This window comes from Ursus americanus, chromosome 26 (genome assembly GCF_024610735.1).
Source record: "Ursus americanus isolate L20-20 chromosome 26, mUrsAme1.1.p, whole genome shotgun sequence".
Lineage (NCBI taxonomy): Eukaryota > Metazoa > Chordata > Mammalia > Carnivora > Ursidae > Ursus > Ursus americanus.
Genome location: NC_142152.1, coordinates 25,522,218 through 25,537,259, shown reverse-complemented (window position 1 = coordinate 25,537,259; position 15,042 = coordinate 25,522,218). Strand labels below are relative to the sequence as shown.

The window sequence follows — 15,042 nt, the reverse complement described above, 5'->3', positions numbered from 1 at the left end:
TTGGCTCCAAACCCCAACATCATTCCTACATCATTAGGACCTAGTTTTACTCCCTCTTACCCCCTCATCCTGCCCCTCTACCCCACTCGGAGCAGAGAACACTGTAAACTTTTAACATTTTTGGCCTGCTTACCTTTGGGAATTTGGAGGCCCTTTCTCCTATCTGGAGGAGAAAATAAAACCCAAAGGCATCACTTTAGCCACCATGGCCAAAAGCAACTAGCCTGCTCTCCCTGAGTTGGATCTATCATTTTCAGGTTCCATAGGTAACTTTTATCTCTCACAACAGTTAGCAGCTCAGCTGCTGCTGCATACTATGGATGACGGTGTAACCACCTGGCCACCAAAGAGTCATCATACCCTGTCCCCTACCCTTCCTTTCCCAAACAGTGCTTGCACTGTGTTTCAGTGAGTCAGGGTCATCCTGGCCAATCCTACTTCTGATGCCAGCTTCTGATGCCACTTCAGGGATCCCCAAGACCGCCCCAGGATCCATGATATGCTGGGAGGACTCAGCATGTGGTTGTACTCACAGCTTTGGGTTGTAGCAAAAGGATACAAAGTGAAATCAGCATGGGGCAAAGTGCAAAGGACAAAGTGCAAGTTTCCAGCAGTCCTTCCAGCGGAGTCAGGATGTGCTTAATTCCCCTAGCACATGTGACAACACAAGGGAAATGTTATCTTCTAGGGAAGCTCATTAGACCCAGTGCTTGGAGTTTTTAATGGATACTAGTCATGTAATCACTCTCCGCCTGGCATGTACCAAAATTGCAAGCTCCCAGAAGGAAACCACATGTTGAGCATAAACCATATTTTACAGTTTAGGCACTTCTATCAGGGTAGTGGGAACCCTCCCAAAATGTAAGTTCCCAGATTCTAGGCAAGGGCCTGCTTTTCAAAAGATAACAGCTATACCTGTGGTAACTGTTTTCTACACATCATCCCAGTAAACTTTTTTTGAAAATGAATGAATAAATGGCCAGCAAGAGGGGAAATTATTACATTGTGGTATTTCCTATTGTAGAATACTCATAGTTATTTTAAAAGGAACATTATAATTGCAGATAACAAAATCCATCAAATGGTGGCAAAAGCAGAGGTTTATTTTGGTTCCATAGTTCCGGACTCTTGTCATCAAGGACTCCAGCTCCTTTCTCTCCTATTCAGTTTCCTTAGAAATTAGCTTCCTCTTTATGTTTGTTCCATGTGGTCACACCTGGGATGGCTGTACCTCCAGATCCTGGGTCCTCAGGAAGAAGTGATACCTGCATCAGAAGGGCAGGAGCCAACCCCAGAAGTCACTAGTAAAACTACCAAGACAATCACTTCACCATCCCTAGATCTATGGAAGGTGAGGAAAGGGTTAAGAATTGACAGCCAGTCTGCAGTCTGCCACCTGGAACAATGGTAGTGTTAAGTGAAATGTCACATTGCAAATAATTCCCTTAGTATGATCCTTGTATTGGTTAGGGTTCTCCAGAGAAAAAGAATGAAAGGCTGTCTGCTGGCAGAATTACTTCTTGGTCAAAGGAGGTCTTTGTTCTCTTAGGCCTTCCACTAATTAAATGAGGCCCACCCACATTAGGGAGGGTAATCTGCTTTACTCAAAGTCCATTGATTTAAATGCTAATCTCCACAAACACCTTCACAGAAACATCCAGAATAATGTTTCACCAAATATCTGGACACTATGGTCCAGCCACATTGACACACACATTCAACCATCATAGGTCCCTTTTGTGAAAGAAAAGCCTTTTTTTTTTCATATATTTGCAAGCAAGAAGAAAAATTACTTTTTTATTAACAGTTGTTAACCTTAGGAGAAAAAAGGGAATTTGTGGTGGTAGCTAAAGATGACTGTGATTTTTCTTTAATTTTGTATACTTTCTTATTGCTTGGATTATCTTTGCTACAATTAACACATTATCCAGGTAGTCGTAAAAAATTAGAACAATTAAGTCAAATAATGAGCCTCTTGCTCTGTTTTGAGTAGCACATTAAGAACTAAGTTTAAACTTAACCAAATCACGCTTAAGTTGGGTTCTAAAATAAGCTGGTTGAGTAGTAAGATGGCATTGCTACCTCATTGACACTTGCATGGGGGTGGCTGGAAATAACCCTTAATTTAGTGATCAGATTTAACAGAAGATAAATGGTTAAAGAAACAGGCCATTCCCTACAACAGATGCTGAGTTGTTTCTTTTATTTTGTACAGTTGTACAAGAAATTATTTGTGCAAGAAAACTCCTTTAGGAGACCATCTTTGTGGAAAAGCACACCACCAGGGGCATTTGAAACTTAAGAACTATCTTTAAAGCCATTATTCAGAGAAGCTACCTTCTTAAACAGCAGTTTTCCTTAAACAGCAGTTTCCACTCTGTTTGGTTTCTGATAGTGCCTGTCACTTAAGTGTCATGAAGCTTGTCACCTTCTTCTGGGCACATGGGCCAGCGCTTCTATTTCTACTTTAAAATTTTTGGTTATTTCTCACAGAGAGAAGTGAGCTTGTAAACTCTGATCTTCATGTTTTGTTCATTTTCCATATTACTACATTTCATTCTTCTTCTGAAAATTAGGTTTTATTCCTTAAAGCAAGGCCTCCCTGCATATAGTCTGCTTGTCTTTCCTCCCTCCCTTCATTAACATATGTAATTTCTCAACTGTATTAGTAATTCTCAGCATTGAGTGAAAGCAATCTCTTGTAGCAATTATATAACATTGGTATCTTCCTTAAGAGATTGCTGTCCCATATTTCCACAGTAAATACCTCTTTATTTGGCCTATACCATTTACTTTATCTCAAGTATTGTTTACCTTGAATCATAAGTACTTAGTTTTGTTCTTAATACTTTGGGGATTTTGGCTGATGGTTGGTTGGTTGAGTTTTTATCTTGGTGTTGACTAAAATTGATGAATGCTGTGGGACAGTTATGTTGAGGTTGATAGCTTTTTAACATTAAATGATTGTATTTCAACTATTTTCTACGAATACATTTTACTAAAATGTTACTTTTACCATTGTATGTTTAGAAGTACAAAATTGCTTCAAACAAGCAGCATGATTAGTTTTCTTATTAACAGAACACTTATATAAACTTAAAGGTACAATATCAGACTTTATTGGCAGTGTAAAAGCTCCTAAGATGAGAAATTTGCAAAGCTAAATCCCTTGCCTTTGTCATTATGGATCAAAAAGTTGACTTTTTGTTTTTTGTTTTGTTTTTTTATCTTACCCTTAGAAATGAGGAAAAGATAGTGAGTGTCGCTATTCCCAGGACGTTTAATTCAGTTTATGTAGTTACATTCTAGCCACACTTAGGCTGCTCCCTTCTCTCTTGGATTCTTTCCGTCCACATTCAGACATGCTGTAATAGCTTATATTTTAAAAACCAAAATCCCCTCCAGCAACTACCCTACTTCACTCCCCTTTAATAGCATCGTTCTTTGAAAGAGTTGTCTGTATTCACTAATTTCACTTCCTCTCTTCCCATTCTCTCATCCAACTCACAGGATGCTCTGGTCCCCTCAAGACCTCTAAATCCACTCTGCTCCAGTCACATTCTCTTTGCTTGGATACCTGGTCAGTTCTTGGTCCTCATCTTACTGACCCCTCACATATTTTTTCCTACTCTGAAGATGCTTTCATCACTTAGCTGTTGGTTTTCTGGAATCTGCCAGATCTTGAAATATAAGGTTAACCTGACACCCAGCCTTTGATCCTCTGCTCCCATCTATACCAGGCTTTTGTGTAATGGCTGCACTGTAGCTGATGTAACCAGTCTCCTGTTGACAGACCTTTGAATTCTTGTTGATTTTATATCTTTATACACAAATAACAGTCTTACACATATCTCTTTGTATCCTTATGGGAGCATTTCTACAAGTTAAACATCCTAGAAATGGAATAACGTGATCCAAAGTATGGACTGTATAAATTCTAATAGGTATTCCTAAAGGGCCCTCTTTAAGAGGTTGTACTAATTGATACTCCTACCAGCAGTATGAAAGTCCCCATTTACCTGTAATCTGGCCGGCACTGAACAACTTCAGGTTTGGGGTTGTTTGGGCTGTCCTTTTTTTTTTTTTTTTTTTTTTTAACTTTTTCCAGCTTGCTTGAATGATTTTTAGAATTTTTAGAATTGCAAGAGCAACTCTCCTAGTTTAAATATAAAGCAGTCTATTAATTATTATAAATTCTCATATAATATAAGTTATAAAAATCTGTCAAGGTTTAAATATGTGGTATTATGTCATTATTGTAGAGTCAAAATATGATTGCTTATCTAGAACTGTGATTTTTTACAGGAAGGCGTAAAATTGACTTAATGACACATTTTTCTCCCTTTCATTTTTAGAGTCAGGTTTGACAACTGGCTATCATTAACTTAAATTGCATAATCAGTCAGCTTCATTGTGCCAGAGCAGTGATTACCATTGTTTTTTTAAAGTTGGTACTATTTTTGTGACAGTTTTTAAAATGATTGCTTCGAAATTCTTGCAGAATTTCTCCATGGAAAGAAAATTAACCAAAATTAACACTATTGTGAGGACTGTCTACTTGAGGTAATTGACTTGGAACTGGCAAGTCCTAGTCAGTAACTTTTAGAAGACTTTGAAAAAGTTTAAAAAGGTAGTAGCAATTTCCCTGTTGTGATTTTACTTGAAGAAGACACCTGAGAGATACAAATTTTCTTTCTAGTTACTTACTAATAAACACATTATTTAGACCAAGATTCACTGTCACTAAATTGGTGAAGCACGGGCACCCTGGGGATTCCTCTTTCTTAAGTTAGTGCTGAGTCAGCAGTAGGTTAAAACCTTTTGTTGCCAAAAACTTTTGCGTTCTTTCTAGTTTCTTTGCTGGCGTATAGTTCCATCACATGAAAGAGAATCCTTTCATACATTTGCACCACTTAGAAGGCTTTGGCAAACTAGGATTCTTATGGCAAGCTATTTGTTTTTAAAACAAAAATTTCTTATCAAAAAAAATATTCTTTTAGACTATTGTATTTTAATTTGAAATTCGGGTTGACAAACTGCTATTTTACGGGTACTATTTTTCTCAAATTTGAATCTAGTAGCAGTGCATAGAAGTGCCTTTTTTCAAACTCTAGTTAAAATGACCCCTCTGAGGTCGTTGCTAAAGGGTAAGTACTTTGCTTATATATTGTACTAAAGATCGTTTCTTAAAAACACAGATCAAAGTATTTGCCGCTGGTCAGTGATTACCAGGATGGTGAATGACATTTGCCTAGTGGCAAACAGTTTGAAATTAATTTTGCCTTTCATAACTTACTGAAACAAATTAGTATGACTTTTTCTTTGCATGGGCGAGAAGGAGCGTCCATTTCCTGTGCTTTCGGAGCAGCAGCACCTGTGATAGTAGCAGTGTCATCTCTTGAAGGCTTATTACGTTAAGAGGCAGGTGTCATAGTGGGTCCTTTACGTGTTTTATTTCATTTCATCTTTGTGAGTAACTCTGTGCAGCAAGGACTCTTATCCCTATTTGTAGATAAGGAAGCTATCTACAGATAATTTTACAAATAAGGGAAGAGATTAGTGCATTTGCTCAAAGTGTACAGCTAGTAAGTGGTAGGGTTTGAATCAGGCGTTCTGACTCCAGAATCTGTACTCTTAATCACTAAGCTCCGATGCCTAGTTACATTCTCCCTGTAAAAGCAACCTGTGGAAGTTGACGTGTACTCACTTAACCGTGTATGTTTCTGGGCTCAACCTTGGCCCACTGGTGTTCTCATGGACTTCTCACTTGGTACTCTTGGTTTCCAGTCTTATCTGTGAACCGGAGAACTTTCTCTTTGACTATAGCTGAAAAGATGTCTAAGACATCTTGTTTTTGGTTTTGTTTGTTATAGCCACTTTGAATGTAGCAGGATCAAAGTTTAACTTGTCTCTGCCCTGATCCATTTCATCCCTACCCAGTAACCTACTCCTCCTTTAGTGTTCTCCTAGTGAGGATAGCCATCCCCTTACTTCCTGAAGCCTAATATCTGGGAGCCTTCTGTGACTCCTCCCCTCTCATCTGCACATCTAGTCAATCAGTGCGTGGTGCCATATCTGCTTCCTTAGCATCACTTGAGTACATCCAGTTCTTTCATTCCGTTATCCTCTTTGGGCTACCATTACCTCTCAATTAGACTAATGTCACAACTTTTAAACTGGTTGCCTTGCATCCAGCCTTGCTTTTCTCCATTCCGTTGTCCACTCTCTTAATAAAAATTTAAGTATGAGCATGTCATTCCTGTTTAAAACTCTTAAGTGAGTTTCCATTGTTCTCAGAGTAAAGTCCAAACTCCTTAATTAGATTTATCAGGACCTTCTTAGTCTAGCTTCTTCGTGCCGCTCTAGCTTTAGCCTCTTCTCTTGTCCACTTGGTTGGGCACTCAAAACTGCATGTTCTAACATACTGAAGATACACTTGTATTTTTTCTAAAGTGCCATGCTGTCTTTCGTTTGATTCTTAGCGCACATCATTCCCTCTGTCTGCAGTACTTCTGCCACCCCACCCTGAAGCAATTCATCCACCATCTACTCCTACACACCCGTGAAGTTCAGTGGTAAGCCTCAGTACCTGATAGGGGAGGTTTTCCTTTCCATAACATCACTTTAGTGATCACACTTCAGTTTAATGTCTCTCTTCCTTGCTGGGCAATACGTTGTACAGAGCAGAGACCTCTGTTCCACCTAATTCCTAGCACCTAGAAAATAGTCGGAAAGAGCTTAACAAATCAGAGATATGGTCTCTACTTTTAACAGGCTCGGGGTGTAGTGGGAGCGAAAGTATGGATAAAGAAAGAACCTCAGCAGGTATCATACGTTCTCTGATAAAATGCTGTGGGATCACAGAGGCATACATGAGTGATGAACTTTACGTGGGGGAGCGTTTTCCCTGTATAGCTTTATATTATTAAAGAAGCTGACTTATAACATTCAGATAGAAAACAGAGGAAATATGCTGAGCAGTGGAATTGATCTGGTTGTATTTGCCTTATTTCTTGCTCACTAGTAAGCCAGGAGTTTTACAATAGACTTCTAACATTCTGAGGGTATCACATCTCAAGACCTTCAGAAATTCTAAGCTGGATACAGAGCTGCCATGTACACTAAGCCAGCCCTGTTCACTAAGTTGACTCACCCTTAAGTCATCCTACAGAAAACTGATGCTGCCTCTTTCATTTTTCCCATTTCAAATCATGTATTTTTGTCTTCAAATTCTTACCATTGGAATTGACAGTATTATATCCATAGATAGCAGAGGTGCTATTCATGTTTAGAGTTTTTTCTTATCTTTTCAGCTCTGACCGCCATTGAAGGCACAGCACATGGGGAGCCCTGCCACTTCCCTTTTCTGTTCCTGGATAAGGAATATGACGAATGTACATCAGATGGGAGGGAAGATGGCAGATTGTGGTGTGCTACAACCTATGACTACAAAGCAGATGAAAAGTGGGGCTTTTGTGAAAGTAAGTTTTGCTCAGTAGGAAGCATATCCACATTGCTTTATGTCTCGGACAACATTTTAAAGGCCTTTTTGTAGCCATTCTTTCTGCACCTTGGTCAGAAGTGGTCCGCGTCAATGACGTAGGTATAGTCTTAAAGAATGGGCTTAAGAGCAGGAAGCATGCAGTATACTCACTTCCGGGCTATCACTTGGGCAGCTTATCACACTTGTGTTTTATTCAGAGATGATTTTCCGTTGGTGTGCACAGGTTGTTCTGTAAGCCCTCGGGCAGGGTGCTAAATTAATTAATGTAAAATGTTTTTTGGCAAGAAAGAAAAACAGAACATTATGCTGAGGTTAATTAATAGTGCTTAGAAGACAAATAGATAATACCTTTTTTAAATACTTTGAGTGAAATGTGCTGTGCTAAGGTAATATTTGACAGATAGAGTATATTTAACTGCCGTAAATGTTAACGTCAGTATTGCCTCTAAAGGCAAGCTGTGTTTTCGGGAAGGACTTTCTAACTGTTAAAAGAACAAAGAAAACCTTGAACATACCTTTTTTGATACCAGATGACATTTTCAGAGTAATGACTCTGATAGAATATTTAGGCATTCCTTAGAGATAGCATCAAATATAGTCTGTCTTTGGATGTGGGCCAGTACGATCAGGTACTCCTGTTTAATACATCAAATTTTGTTTTTATATTATAAGAAGAAGTCACTTCTATTTCTATAAATACTCCTAATGAAATATTCAAATGTCTCTTGGTGAGTTTTAGATTTCTGTTAAAATGCTTTCTTATAGTAGCAAAATAATTTTGGGGAAATCTATTCTAATGCCATGATTTTCAGTGTTGTATCAGTACATAGGAAAAACACAGAACTTGACTATTAAACTCTATATTTAATAAAAATCCTTTTTTTCAACTAATTTTTTGTTATGTAATTAGTCACATATTTTCTCCTTGTAAAGACACAGCCATTCAGGTGAGGCTAGAGTCACCTTTGACTACACCAGTATTTTTTCTATTGTTTTTTTATTGTTCTCTTGTCCTTCAATTTTAGCTCACCTTGGCATATAATCATAAGGCTCTACTGGAATTTTAGTTGACTTATATAAAAACTTTTAGAATTACTAGCAGAAAAGCACTTAACAAAAACAGGTTGATACAGCTTTCTTTACAAGGAAGTGATTTTAATGAGTTTTATTTTTTTAAAAAAAGTCTTAACTTCAGTCAGATAAAGGCCACACATAAAAACATGTGTCCTTAAAATCAGATTGGGAAATAGTGAAAGATCACTGTATTGGTAACTACCCAGAAGAAAGAATATATACTGATGTTTGATAAATAATTGGTTTAAAATTAAAATTGATTTAAAAGCATCTTACATTTTGTTTTTAGCTGAAGAGGAGGCAGCTAAACGGCGGCAAATGCAGGAAGCGGAAATGATGTACCAGACAGGGATGAAAATCCTCAACGGAAGCAACAAGAAAAGCCAGAAAAGAGAGTAGGTAGCACTGCCCAGTCCATTCTTCCCCTGACATAGGCTGTTACTGAGATAAAAAGCTTTAAGTACTTGTTTTTTAGGTGCACTGCCAAAGACAGAGGATTTCTTAGGCTGTATTATAAGGAAACCTGATATGACCAATGGACAGTTAGGGGCATTACTTTTATCAGATTTCAGCTCTTTGGGCTAAAAAGATTATAAATACTCATCACAAGAATGAACAATAAGCAAAATGGGAATAATTAAAATTATAATAGTTTCTGAGAGCCAAGAAAATATGTATACTCTTCAGAATTGAGAATGACATAAGACAAAAGAATTGTTGTCAAGTGTTTTTTTTTGTCTTTTTGTTTTTGCTTTGTAATTATCTTGCAGACAAACACTAGAATTTAGGAATTTGGAGAGAACGTAAAATAAGTTGACTGTCTTTTAACATTCTATGTCCCTTAATTTCAGCTGACTTTTGTTATAGTCTGTGCGAAGATTTTAAAAGAAAATTGCAGTGGTTATCGTTGGATTATTTATTGGATACTACATTATTATAATTCTCTCTCATTCTTAGACTATTCTAAAATATTGGAATAACAGAACTGGTACCTTACGTAAAAACAAAAGTAGCCCAGAATGTTTTCTATATATATATAAGTAAATAATTTAATGGAAATCAAATATCAGAGGGATTCTATAGAATAAAGAAATTATTTATTCTGCATTTTAGTAGATTTTGTAAAATTATTTATTCTGCATTTTAGTAGATTTTGTAAAAATAAAAAAAAAATTAAGTTTTTTTTTTTTTTTTTTTTAGTTAATCTCTACACCCAAACTGGGGTTTACACTCATGACCCCGCGATCAAGAGTCACATACTCTTCCAATTGAGCCAGCCAGGCACCCCAGATTCTGTAAAAATTTTAATGGGAGTTCCAAAATATTGCTAATTTGTTTTTTTTAATTGCTTATGTTTAAAGAGCATATCGGTATCTTCAAAAGGCAGCAGGCATGAATCATACCAAGGCCCTGGAGAGAGTGTCATATGCTCTTTTGTTTGGTGATTACCTGACACAGAATATCCAGGCAGCTAAAGAGATGTTTGAGAAACTGACGGAGGAAGGCTCTCCTAAGGGACAAACTGTAAGTGTACTTTCACTGCAGAAGCTCTTGGCACATAGCACTTGTTTATTTTCACAGCAGTTTACTCTTTATGCTCTGCCTTCCCTTAACAAGTAAGGCTGGAAGGTAAAATGGCTTTAAATACTAATCCTGTGGCAGATCATTTTACCAATCTTCTTCCTCAGGGTGGTCACCTAAGGCATTTTTGCAGCTTCATCTTAACACAGTTATATTTGTAGTATCCCAAATTCAATCTGTAAAGAATGAAACATAAAGGTAATCATTTTTTTTATCTGGAATCACTCCCCATTGCCTTTTTTCCAAAGTTCAGATGCTCCAGCTTTTGGTAATCTTGGTGTTTTTTTAAAAGATATATTTTATTACAGAAGCATACATAAGAAACTAGAAATACAAACTGAAAAAAAAAAAAAACTAAGAAAGAAAACATCATATCTTTACCACCCAGACCTGAACATTGATAACATGTTAATGCATGCACTCCCTTCTTGACCTTTCTCTTTGTGTATTTATACATGTGAACTTCTTATTAAAATGGATGTCACTGTCTACTGTTCCCTTCCTTGCTCTTTCAATAAATAGCCCTCATCATTCAAGTCCAGTAAATGTAATACCCATACAGTCTTCATAGGGCGTTGAACCAGAACATTTCCTTTATCCCTGTTTTGTCCAAAGCAGTATCCAGTCCAGGACGACACATTCTGTTCGGTCGTTAATGCTAGCAGAGTCCTTGCCTTTCTTGCCTGTGTTAAAGATAGGGCCAGTTGTTCTGCAGAATGTCCTTCTTCAGTTTGTCTTTTCGCTTCTTCCTTTTGTCCTTTATTCTGGTCTTCATCATCTGTATTTCCAGTAGAGGATGTCACAGCTAAAGGCTGATGAACTCAAGTCTAGTATTTTTGGCCAAGACAGCCTTATAGAGGGATGCTCTGCGTTCTATATTGAATCACACCATTTGATAAATAATCTCTGCTTGATTTCTCATCAGTAATAGTAAGATTGAAACCTGGATTTAGGAGGCCACCACATTTATTTTAAATGCTCTCAGTAATTCAGGTTTATTGGAGGTGTGGGATTTGCTTAAATATAAAATTTCTAGTCACGGTTAGGGGAAGTCTGTTTTCAGACTATGTAAACAGTAACGGGATTTGTGACCAATGTTTTCTATAGGACTGAGTACCTACAGTCTGCAACTCTTAGACAGTTTTAGTTTAATTTATAAACAGGTGATATCTTAATTGCTCCCCCTTTGTTTTCAAAGCTTTTTTCCCCTTCTTTGTGTAAGTCAGTTTATATACATTCACACATTCTTTATTCTACAGACACGTTTGGCTCTGAAGAATGGTTATCTAAGGCATCTTTCCCCTCTAATAATAGCACCCCACAATGCCACAGTGCTTAATACTGAATACTGCAAAGCACTCTCTCCATGGTAATTAATTCTAGCTAATGTAACAGACACAGCCCCAGAATCACAGTGGCTCCACTTTACAAAGAGTTATTCCTTATTCTCGCCAGGGTCGATGCAGTTCCCCTGCCTGTGTCACTCTCTTCCTGATGCTGACTCAGTCATGGGCCGCTTCTGTCATGTAGCTGCAGCATCTCAAACATGGGCCTTTCGAGCCATCATGATGGGAGAAGGGAGAGCTGGAGGGTTTTCTGAAAAGTTTTAATGGCCAGGCCTAAAAATGGCTTGCATCTGTCTTTGCCACATCCTAGACATCCTAGACACATGGCCCTACCCAAGAAGGGAGGGTGGGGTTGGTAATGTAGTAAGAGCTCATGGATTTTGATGAACGCTGGCATGTGATACACCTACCTTTCTGACTTCAGCTTTTACTTTTATGTCATCAGGAATGGTCCTCAGTGGGCAAAGGTTGAACTTTATCAATGTGTTGTTTGGTTGGTTGGAGTTTTTTGTTTTGGGGGTTTTTGTAATGAAAAATGGTGTGTGCTTCAGCATTGTAAAGTGACCTTTCTCTCTTAACCCTTCAACGTGACCCTTGCCGCCCCTTTTTACTGCTAGACTGTTTATCTTGGTAGCCTCTTACTATTTTCATTGTCTGTTCTCCTTTGATAGGTAATGTGTTGATGTAATGATAAAGGGGTTGTTTGGTTCTCGTGATAGCTGTTGATCAAGATAAAGGAAAAGCCATGTTCAAGTGTGTTCAGCTTTGGTTTTCTAGCTAATATTTTTATTAAGCTGTCTTTAATCTTCAAGCCAAACTTTTTGATTTGTTCAGTTGTATTTCATTGTGTAATTTGTAAAAACTTTAATGCATTTTGGAGGCTCTTCAATTAATTCCACAGTTGTACATACTTGGACTGTTCAAGTCTACCAGGATCTAAAGATTCTTGCATCTTTTCATCGTTCATAAAACTGTGTCTGTGGATAAACTTCCACTAGGGAAGAATTCTTACTTTTGTCATTTTATTTCAGGCTCTTGGCTTTCTCTATGCCTCTGGACTTGGTGTTAATTCAAGTCAGGCAAAGGTAATATTATTAAAACTTTTTTGTATACTGCCATTTGAATTGGGTCAGTGTATGCCTGTGTTCAGTTAAGCATATTTTGTTCCTTCCCAGGCCCTCGTATATTATACTTTTGGAGCTCTTGGGGGCAACCTAATAGCGCACATGGTTTTGGTAAGTACGACTTTAGTAACATGGAGGAGCGGAATTTTTGGTTCATGAGGGGCCACAGCTTTTCCAGCTTTCATGAATGAGATGTATTTATTAAGATCAAATATTCAGTTGAACATTCTTCAAATTCTTGTTAATGGGTACAACACTTCCATCTACATGTGGATGAAAATTTGTACAGTCCACAATTTTTCTTTAAAATGATGACTCTGGCTGATTGGCCTTGTGGTAAATGGCTCTTTTTTATTTTCTATAAGTTGGAAATGTTTGTCACAATCATTTCTTCAGTTGAGTTATCACAGTTTTACATTTTAATTGATTTTACATCGAAAATTGACTTATGATTTACATTTAAATTTACACAAGTAAGGAGATCGTTACAGTATAGGAATCACCTCGAAAGGCACTTACCCCATACTGGTGTTGGAAGGAGCAGTTAAAGGAGATACTTCTGAGGAAAGAAGTAACTAAAGTAATTCTTGAGGGATAAAAAGCAGTGAGTGAATAGAAGTGGAAGGGCATTCATATAGCAGGAGCAATATATGCAGAGGGGCAGTGATGAGGGAATGTGGTACTTGCAAGAAAACATCAGCTCTTTAGTGTGGCTGGAGAGTAGAATGTCAGGAAATTCATCAGGAATCACATAAATGGGCTATATGTCATGCCAAGGAGCTTGGACCCTATCTGTGACAGACGTAAACATAGTTTAAGCCAGTGAAAAACAAGGATGTTGCTCCAACTTTCTGAAGTTCCTCGCTAATTTCGAAGTTTTTTTTCCGCATTGGCTTTTTTCATCTGTGGTAATATTTATTCCTCAAACAGTAATTGAAAAGTTCCTTTTAGATGAATTTTCTAGAAATTTAAAGCATATTTTTATATGGCCAAAGTATGTTAAATATTTCTGACCTATATCTTTTTTTAATTTACCAGTCTTCTTAAATAGTGACTACAGAATAAGAACATTAAATATGATACACGTTATTACACGGTAGTGTCCTAAGGATTGTTTAAATCTGTAAAGTTATTTGAATCTGTGCTGAATGACTCAAGAGAGCTCTACTTTTTTTTTTCTGTTCTTTATAGTTAGCTATCTTCCTTCTCACTCTGAAATCAGTTTTTGCTCGTGTTACTGTGCCTGCTCCTAGTAGTCTCTCATCTTCCCTATTTTGTTAATTTGTTGCTTCTTTGCTGGTTTGGTAGATCAACCCACTTTTATTAAAATCAGGTTTAACATAAGATTAGAATGTGTTCTAAGCAAGAATCTAAGTAATTTTCTCTTACACATGAGATGCGCACACTTCATCCGTAAAGTTCACAGCATCTATTTTGATTTCTGTGGGAACTTCATTATTTCCTAGTTCTTAGCTACAGTCTGGTTTTTGCAGTTGCTGAATAAATTACCTCAGAACCTAAAAGTCAGGATAAACGAGGTGGTAATGTACTGGGATCAAGGGACTGCAGAATTACATTCTGAGCGTGGGTGGCTTTATTCATTTCCGACAAGAATGCCAGTGGAGCGTGTGAACCTGCAGTCTTCTCACTAGAGCTTGTCTCACAGGGTTATCGGTACTGGGCTGGCATCGGAGTCCTCCAGAGTTGTGAATCAGCACTGACTCATTATCGTCTTGTTGCCAATCATGGTATCTATTTTTTTTTTTTTTTTGCCTTTCACCCTATCAAAAGAAACAAAAAACAATGGAATTAACTTCAAATACATCTATTTTTGTTGTACTACTTGAAATAATCATGATCAAGTCTCTTAAGTGGAATGATCTTTACGCTAGTTGACTAAGATCTCCTTTGTGTGTGTGTGCGTGTGCACGTGTACGTGTGCACTTTGGATTCCACTTACTAAATATTTTGTGGAAAACCCTGGGCTTGCATAGATTACTATTTTGTAATCTATAGATTACTGTTAGTATAATGTCTGTCAATGTTTGGCAGCTGAAATTCCACTTCCTTCTGTGGAACAATCCTTCTGACCTTCCTCCTTGTTATTACTTCGTCCCCCTGTTTCAGTTGCTAGTGATATCTCGCTCACAGGAGGCTCAGTAGTACAGAGAATACGGCTGCCTGACGAGGTGGAAAATCCAGGAATGAATAGTGGAATGCTGGAAGAAGATTTGATTCAATACTATCAGTTCCTAGCAGAAAAAGGTGATGTACAAGCACAGGTATGTGTTTAAATATCTCATGGCGTATGTCTCTGCACTATATATTACAGTCATGGAGCAAGCACTTACATCTGTAAGAAACATTTCCATTGCTCTGAGCCATTATTAACTACATATTAGAATCACCTGAG

General features: G+C 37.6%; 1 protein-coding gene across 2 annotated transcripts in view; it reads left to right on the top strand.

The window, feature by feature from the left end:
• Positions 1-15,042, top strand: part of SEL1L (SEL1L adaptor subunit of SYVN1 ubiquitin ligase) — a 52,638-nt gene that overhangs the window by 14,674 nt on the left and 22,922 nt on the right. For both annotated transcript variants that reach the window (XM_087856163.1, XM_045807703.2), the window contains exons 4-10: positions 7,314-7,481; positions 8,868-8,973; positions 9,940-10,102; positions 12,537-12,590; positions 12,681-12,740; positions 14,296-14,377; positions 14,757-14,911. In XM_087856163.1, the coding sequence (XP_087712289.1) occupies positions 7,314-7,481; positions 8,868-8,973; positions 9,940-10,102; positions 12,537-12,590; positions 12,681-12,740; positions 14,296-14,377; positions 14,757-14,911 (788 nt within the window). The remainder of the gene's footprint in view (positions 1-7,313; positions 7,482-8,867; positions 8,974-9,939; positions 10,103-12,536; positions 12,591-12,680; positions 12,741-14,295; positions 14,378-14,756; positions 14,912-15,042) is intronic.